Source organism: Solanum dulcamara, chromosome 1, assembly GCF_947179165.1.
Source record: "Solanum dulcamara chromosome 1, daSolDulc1.2, whole genome shotgun sequence".
Classification (NCBI taxonomy): Eukaryota; Viridiplantae; Streptophyta; class Magnoliopsida; order Solanales; family Solanaceae; genus Solanum; species Solanum dulcamara.
This window is the reverse complement of record NC_077237.1, coordinates 82,872,714-82,881,651: the sequence shown is the minus strand read 5'-3', so window position 1 is coordinate 82,881,651 and position 8,938 is coordinate 82,872,714. Positions and strand designations below refer to the sequence as shown.

General features: G+C 34.3%; 1 protein-coding gene and 1 non-coding gene across 2 annotated transcripts; one reads left to right on the top strand and one right to left on the bottom strand.

Annotated features, from left to right (window-relative positions):
- Nucleotides 1-2,048: 2,048 nt before the first annotated feature.
- Nucleotides 2,049-2,120, bottom strand: TRNAK-UUU (transfer RNA lysine (anticodon UUU)). The gene has a single exon. It is a non-coding gene; the product is annotated as a tRNA-Lys (tRNA).
- Nucleotides 2,121-3,114: 994 nt separating this feature from the next.
- On the top strand, nucleotides 3,115-8,366 carry LOC129880554 (putative pentatricopeptide repeat-containing protein At1g02420). The gene is made up of 2 exons (XM_055954639.1): nucleotides 3,115-4,821; nucleotides 7,898-8,366. Exon 1 carries the CDS (start codon nucleotides 3,165-3,167, stop codon nucleotides 4,680-4,682), a length of 1,518 nt encoding a protein of 505 aa, XP_055810614.1. The 5' UTR covers nucleotides 3,115-3,164; the 3' UTR covers nucleotides 4,683-4,821; nucleotides 7,898-8,366.
- Nucleotides 8,367-8,938: the final 572 nt, after the last annotated feature.

Sequence of the window (8,938 nt, the reverse complement as noted above, 5' to 3'; positions counted from 1 at the left end):
TGCATAGTTGTTGAAAGATTAGATACACACTCGGGCAATATTTTTGAGAGTGAGACCCTTCAAAGATATTCTCGCACCTATGTCAAATACTTCGAAAATGCATAGCTTTTGAATTATCAGATAATCACTCGACAATATTTTTGAAGAGTCTGAGCAACATAGGCTAAATGAATCACCAAAAGCAGATAAGTTGAAGCCAGGACATAGGAACCTAAACAAGCTCTTTAGAATATCTTGAAAAGGTTCTGAGTTAACCAACTTTAAAATATGCTCTCAAAAATACTCAGACTAGAATACATCTTGATTATACTTTGATTATTTGACAAGAAAATTCTCGAGAATAACTGAAGGAATACTGCAATTAAAGACATGGAACCAGACATAAAACCATTACAAACCCAAGTTTGCACAAACCAAGGGAAGAGACGCACCCCAAGGAGTGTGTCGTAGGCAGCCTACCCTGATGATGCACGCATCAATGATTGATTCCATGACTCGAACATGTGGCCTATAGGTCACATGGAAACATATGCCTTGGGTTTTGTTGCATTATGTGATATACTCGATGCCCCTATCCATGTTTCTACCCCTGTTTGAGAGTCAGTCATAGTCACCTATGTTTATCTTGCTTGTTCTGTGATGTTTATGGGATTCCAGACTTGGGTAGACTTAGTGATTTTAGACATTTGCGTACATCTTCTATTTCCCTAGAGCACCTAGAGCAATATGAAGATGATCTGCATGTTTCTGTTCATTTTTTGAATACACCAAAATATCATCTATAAACATGATCACAAACGAATTCATTAAATTCATGAAAGCAGCAAGTGCATTGGTCATCTCAAAAGACATCGCCAAAAAATTCATAGTACCCGTACCTTATTCTAAAAGTTGTTTTGGGTACATCCTCAAGCCTAATCTTCAATTGATGATACCCAGACTTGAGATCAATCTTTAGAAATACTGACGCACCTTGCAACTGATAAAAGAGGTCATCAATACGTGGTAAGGGGTACTTATTCTGAATAGTAACTTTATTCAGTTGTCGATAGTCAATGCACATTCTTATGCTCCCATCATTTTTCTTAACGAACAACACCGAAGCACCCCATGGAGAAGCACTAGGACAGATGAATCCCTTATAAGGAAGTTTTTAAATTTGAACTTTAAGCTCTCTCAACTCTTCCTGGGCCATACGGTAGGGATGAATAGAATTTGGACGAGTGTCTTGCTTTAAGTCAATGCAGAAATTTATGTCTCTGTCGGAAGGCATACCAGGCAAATCTGAAGGGAATACCTTAGGGAACTTACACACTATCGGAATAGACTAAATAAAGGGAGACTCCACATCTAGCCCGGAGAAATGATATGAACTTAGTTGGCTTAGGCTTGTACACCCCTTCCTACTCTAATCTTTTCCTTTTCGGATCTCTAAAGCCATAATTTTTTATTATAATTGAGTACAGCAAATTAGGAGGACAACTAAGTCATGCCTAAGATCCATCTTGACAAATTGAGCTCCATATTTGTCCATGAATTTTATTTCAAAATTTTAATTATTTTCTTATGTCCGAATACAATCTAACTTTCAAGTATCTCTTTAAACTTAACTTCAAATATTACTTGTTTCAAATATCAACCAACCCATGCTCAACACAAATTAACATAGTAATTCTACTGAAGGTTATTTGAATATGGTTAGATAGGAGCTAGATAACAAGGAATGGGAAGGCCGGAGAATGTAATTGCTAACAATTTCCTTCCCTTCCTAGAATAAAAAAGTATAATGATTACATCAAATTTCATATTTATCAAGTATATACTTTGCCACACAAATAATCAAACGTAATGTAACATTCAATTTTTAATTACAAAGTACCATTCCATACGTATACGTCCTTTCTTTAGTTTCTAATGTTAATAGAAAAACGGTTGAGTTTACGAGGAAAAAAACATTAGACATGTCATTTTATCGAAGTTATAACTAAAATAAAAAGAATAATTGTGTTTATGAATGAAAATAATCAAAATAATATTTATTTAAAAAACGCCGTCTGTGGGGATCGAACCCACGACCACGTGGTTAAAAGCCACGCGCTCTACCACTGAGCTAAGACGGCTTGTTGATAAAGCATATAATTATTATTATTAAAACTGAAATATTATTTTTTTGTCAATTCCTTCATGACAATACGTAACAAACTCGTAAAACAAGTCAAAAAGTGAATGTCTCTAAAATTGAACACACACAAAATATTACTATACTTTTTCTTTTTCTTTGTCATTTCTCTCTCCCTTGATCTTCCTTTGTTATACTTTCTTACTTTGCTATTTATATATTATTATTATTATTATTATTATTATTATTATTATTATTATTATAGTTTAATTTTTTTTCTTTAGGTTTTTTATTCGGAATTCGATATCAATATTGAAAATAACTAAACTCATGTATATGTCGAAAAACTTCATATTGAGGTACAATATTTTTTAACAAAGACAACTTCGTATTGAGAGTGACTCAAACCCGTTCTATTTTAAAATTGGAGTATCAGTTATATTACTAGTATTTTCTATTTGAGCCTTAATACATAATCATCCCCTTAAACTTATTAGGATATTCTATTTAAATATTCAAACTAAATCATATTTCAATTGAATACTTCAACTTTTATACACTTTCGATTCAATTTTTTTCTTAAAAAAAATTACATGTGTTTTCATTTCTCTATTAGATAAAGTTAAGGTATAAAATATCATCTCTTTCAATCATAATTATCAATCTCAAGTAGGTTTTTTTTTGAAAATTTTCATCTTATTTAAGCGAATGCTTATAATTAAGAAAAATATCATGTCTTATATAATTAATTTAATTATCTAATAGACAAGCCAAAATTTACATAAAATGATTTTTAAATTTGAACCTAAAGAACTTAATTAAAACACTTTACTACGAAATAAGTATTCAATTAAAATATAATTTAATTCGATTATCTAATGCAAAATAATTTTGAAAATTTGAATTGAAACACTATACTAGATCTAATATTCAATCGAAACATAACTTAATACGATTGTATAAATGAAATTTCCCATAAATTATCACTACTTACATTAGCTCAAAATATTAACAGACCTTCAACACTCAACAAGAACCTCCAACAATGGCTCGAATTTTCTCCTACAAGAATCTCTCTATAGCTCCCCAATTGAAAAACCCAACAACCCATTTTCTTCCTTCTTCTCTCCATTCTCAATCCTCTCAATCCATAGACAAAGAAGTTGAAGCCCTTTATCGCATCATAACAATAACACAGACACCAGAAGGACTGAAACAATCACTGAAATCATCACAAATCAAACTATCAAACGACTTAATTGACAGAGTTCTCAAAAGGGTACGTTTTTCTCATTCAAACCCATTACAAGCTTTAGAGTTCTTTAAATATGCAGATAAGCGAAAAGGGTTTTATCATACTGGGTTTTCTTTAGATACCATTTTATATGTACTTGGTAGGAATCGTAAATTCGATAAGATTTGGGAGGTTTTAGTGGAAATGAAGAGAAAAGATCAATCTTTGATAACACCCAGAACAGTTCAAGTTGTTTTAGGTAGAGTTGCTAAGGTTTGCTCTGTTAGGGAAACTGTTGAGTCTTTTTGGGGTTTTAAGAGACTTTTGAATGAGTTTGGTGTTGATTGTTTTAATGCATTGTTGAGGGCTTTGTGTCAGGAGAAGAGTATGAGTGATGCTAGGAATGTATACCATAGGTTGAAGTACAAGTTTAGGCCAAATAACCAGACTTTTAATATACTTTTGTCCGGTTGGAAGTCATCGGAGGATGCGGAGGTTTTCTTTAAGGAGATGAGGGATTTGGCTGTTGAACCGGATGTGGTTTCGTTTAATTGTTTGGTGGATGTGTATTGTAAAGGGAGAGAGATGGAGAAGGCGTTTAGGGTGGTGGAGGAGATGAGAGAGAAGGATATTACTCCTGATGTGATAACTTATACGAGTTTAATTGGAGGCTTGGGGTTGGTTGGACAACCTGATAAGGCGAGGGACATTTTGAAGGAGATGAGGGAGTATGGATGTTATCCAGATGTTGCTGCTTATAATGCTGCGATCAGGAACTTCTGCATTGCGAAGAGGATCGGGGATGCGTACAGTTTGATGGATGAGATGGTTAGAAATAGCTTGAGCCCCAATGCTACTACTTATAATGTGTTCTTAAGGTCATTTTTTTGGATAAATGATTTGAGAAGTTCGTGGACTTTGTACCTGAGGATGAAGGAAGCTAGGTGCTTACCGAGTACCCAATCATGTATGTTTTTGATCAGGTTGATCAGGAGACACGATAAAGTGGAGATGGCACTTGAGTTGTGGGATGATATGATGGAGAGAGGATTTGGCTCATATATTTTGGTCTCTGATGTTTTGTTTGATTTGCTCTGTGATCTGGGAAAGTTGGCGGAGGCTGAAAGATGTTTCTTGGAAATGGTAAATAAAGGGCAAAAACCAAGTAATGTTTCATTTAGGAGGATCAAGGTGCTTATGGAATTGGCTAATAAACAGGAGGCTCTTAAGCTTTTGTCAGAAAAGATGGCTGTGTTTGGTTCCTCCACACAACTGATCCAAGAGGATAAAGCGGTATATGAACAATCAAGTTCCGACTTTGTAACCTAATGAATGCTGACTCTGATTCCGGTACCTCGCTATGTCCAATGAGTTTTCCGGTCCTCAACCTGATGCATTGGTTTGATTATGTAGCTGTGGACTCTTCAATCAATATTTCAGGCTTCTAATTCAGGACTCTACAAATGAGGTTTGTCTATTTATGTATTTGAAATTTAGAAAATCAATTGCAATATTTTCTTTAGACACAACAACTATGACTCAGTCTTAAACAAGTTGGGGTTGTCATTATTTTCCTTGTTCTCCGAAAAAAAATTGCATCTTTTTTTTAATTGCTTTTTCTGCTAATTACTATGCTGCCTGCTCTTTATAAATTGCTGGGGAGAGGTGATTAGACAAGACATGACACAGTTACAGCTTACCGAGGATATGACCTTAGATAGGAGGGTGTGGAGGACCAACATTAGGGTAGAAGGCTAGTACATAGTCTCGTTATTCTTCCTTATTAGTAGGCGCATTAGCGCATTATAATTTCTTGTGCTCTGATTTCTGTTATTATCTATTACTTTCGGTAATTTGATTACTCTATTTTATCTGTGTCGCTTTCGTTATTTGCTTTCCCATATTGCTTTGAATTTCTTAGCCTTATCTGACCTCTTTTTATGCTTTTATTGAGCCGAGGGTCTTTCGGAAACAGCAGTCTTACCTTGGTAGGAGTAAGGTCTGCATATACTTTACCCTCCCTAGACCCCACGTTGTGGGATTTCACTGGGTTGTTGTTGTTGTTGTAAAGTGATCCTAGAATCTTGATATCATATTGCATTTTGGGTCTTAGGTTCTTCGTCAAGACTTGGGGAAGCTGTCCCACAAATGTTGTATGACCTGATCCCAGTTAATAATTAAATTCCATATGGGGGGTTCAATTTTGACTCAGAACAAGTATTTATCCCTTCTGAGAGAAGCAACATTTGGTGTTTTAATCTCCTAATGGTGAAGGCTGATATAGGCTAATAGACATATTCTTTGCCTTTTCATTCTTGTGTTTGGGGTATCCTGAGAAAGTTGGCCCAGTAGAGGTGAGGAAGTAGTTTTCCGTCAATACTAATAATGACATCCAGATGATTCTTTAGCAAGCATGCTTAGTATTCTTGTGCGATGATGGTTACTCAATGCAAAGTATATTTTTCGTGCCCAAGTCTGAATGTCTGGTATTCCACAACGTTAACTCCTATCTGATAAGACTCAAATATTTGAGAGTAAAATTTCCCTCTTTTCTTCTTGTGGTAGCAGTTTATGGCTATCTACATAACTGATAAGTTTTCCCTGTAGCAGATGGTAATTATTACTCCCTCCGTCCCAGTTTATGCGTCACTGTTTGACTAGGCACAAAGTTCAAGAAAGAAAGGAAGACTATCGAAATTCGTGGTCTAAAACAAACTTTAGACATTTGTGTGGTTGTAAATCATTTCATCAAGGGTAAAAAGGAAATTTTAAAGTTGTTTCTAATTTTAAAAGGTGACATTCTTTTTGGAGCAGACTAAAAAAGAAAATGGGATGGAGGGAGTATAACACTCAACAGAATCTCTCTGGTCAAATCTTTGAATTTCTCTTTTAGCCACAATACTCTCTCTGGTTAGAAGTTCTCACTCTTATCTTTTCTGGTGTCAAGAATTCCGTGACATCTTTAAAAATAGCTCTTTTCATTCCAAAAAGTTACTCCTAAATTAAGGTGAATAAACGTTGTTGATGTACATCTAACATCCGATCAGATATTATAACCAAACATCAAATACTACCATTGAAAAGATTAATCTGAGATCTTTCAATAAAAAGTGCATTATATGCATTCATAGATTTTGTATAGCAAATATTCTAGTCATAACATTGTCCATAGAAATATGCATGCTTAAAACATACAAAAAAAAATTTCACAAATTAATTCATGAGACAAAACAGTACTAAAATTCTGATTCCAAAAAACTTGCCAATGTCTATAAATATGAGTTTTCATATTAGATTTCACATTTAGCAGGTCCAATAAAGAGACATCTGTTAGAGTGATCTTGTTTGCAATCCATAGTTAAGAGAGTACAGAACATGCCCAATAATTGTTGTGTTGGGGTAATATAATTGTGCAGCCAAGAATTTTAACAAGGCTATCCAAAGAAAAATATTACAATGTCACAACTGCGATATAAACCTACAACCTAAATCATTTATACATCTACATGTAAGAATTTTTACCTATATGCACAATATTTTAATATTTGCAATCCCTTGTTGGCCTTACCCAAGAAGTGAGTTTTTGTGAGAGACAGTCAACTTGGGAAGGAGACCGTTTTGTGCAGAAACTGATAGCTTAACTCATTCGACATAGGCAGTTAACCATCATTCGAATGTTGACGGTCTGATTCCACCTAGTGGCAAATAAAAACAACAAAGGGAGCAATCCTAGTTCTAGAAGACCACCTATTCCTCCTTTTTATCAACTTTTGGGTTAAAATTTACGTCGAAATTTAGGTTATTGCTAGAAGTTTTAATTAGCAGGGTAATTTTGAGGTCAGTGGTGGAACATACTGGAGCAGAAGTGTTCACGGGAACCTCAAATAGCTCACAGAGTCTGTTTATGCTTTCAATGTTACCCTAGTGCGATATTCCCTCATTTGGATGTCGTCTTGGTTAAAATTAGGATGCTCTCCCATTAAACAAGATGCAACCTCTGGACTACCAATTACCATGCACCTCATTCTCATTATATGGGGCCTTGAGTATGACGCAGGTGCAGCTTAACAAGGACGTGACCTAGATAGGAGGTTGTGGAGGATATAAATTAGGAGTAGAAGGTTTGTAGATAGTTTGTCTCGCATACTTTTCCATACTACGTAGTCGTAGTATTTTTCCTATAATTTTTGTCCGTCGATTTATGTTACTATCTATTGTCTCTTTTTATCATACTGTTTTGATGTAGTTATTGTTTCTTTTCTCGTAATACTTTGTCATTCTTTCTATAGTATTTTTCCATGATCCCTTCACTTCAGTTTTTTCTTTTTCGATGTGCTTTTCCTTGAGCCAAGGGTCTCTTGGAAACAACCTTTCTACCTCCCAAGGTAGAAAATCCCACTTGTGAGATTACACTGGATTGTTGTTAAGTAATTCACTGCTTGACTCGGAGCTTTAACACAAGGCAATTCTTAAATGATGCATTTAGCTGCTATTATTGACAGAATAGTTGCCATTATATTGACACCTCTTATTTCTCAATTCAGATGACACCAGGCGCACCTTATTTCTTTTTGCGAGGGAGGACCATCCTTGGAAGGAATGGTTTAGTTTGGAGATAATGGACTCGCCCCTTTATCCTTCTTCACTTACATTCCAAGCTTTTGTCTGCAACATGGTTCAAACTCGTGACGTGTAACTAACTCACACATCAACTCGTACTACTAGACCAAGGCCCTGAGGTCTGAAGGTTGTGCTCTTACTGTGGAGTACAACACAGTCCTTGAAAATGTTGATCAGCAACTCACTACTTCTATGTGTAATATTTTTACTGGTAAGATAGTACTTAAATTAACCTTTCTAAGGTACTTAAATTTGTGCTCAAGAAAAAACCAACCTCGTTAACTTGCAAGTGTTCGTTGTGACTTGTGAACGAGAAAACCATACATTCATGATATCGTGTAAAAATCACTTTTTACAATGTAGGTTTAAGATTTGGATCGAGCCAATATTAAAAAAAAAATTGTAGTGTTTTTTGTGCTTAATCCTTTGAAACATTAAAAAGGGTATCCTGGTTTTTTCATTGATTGTTCTCCAACTCAAAATTATAATCTATCTTGAAGATATTCAATTGGATTAGAAACAGTTTTGAAAAGATCCAAAAACAATTGACTGCAATTCATATAACCCCCTCCCCAGACACAAAACCTCTTATACTTCCAAGTTATGACCTAAAATTAAAGTGAATAGTTTTTTGGTCACTTTATAGTTTAGGAACAGTTAAGTACAATATAGTTCCTCAATGGAAAAATTACCCCATATATATATTTAAGACTTTATATTACATCACATGAAAAATACTAATTAGTAATTACTAATACAATAACTTAATTACGAATGATAACAGAATCGAATTAATTAATTTAATTTTTATTTATTTTTTAATTTCGAACTTAATGAGTTACCAGTTTTAATATGTCATTTCAATTTGAATTATATTATATTTAACTTTATTTACTTATCATGGTAATTATCCTATTTATGAGCAAAAATAGGGGTTACATTTTTTTTTAGATAATTAATAATTA

Bases quoted from the DNA above. Each gene is read 5' to 3' on its own strand.
- LOC129880554 (XM_055954639.1), top strand. From the start codon at position 3,165: ATGGCTCGAATTTTCTCCTACAAGAATCTCTCTATAGCTCCCCAATTG.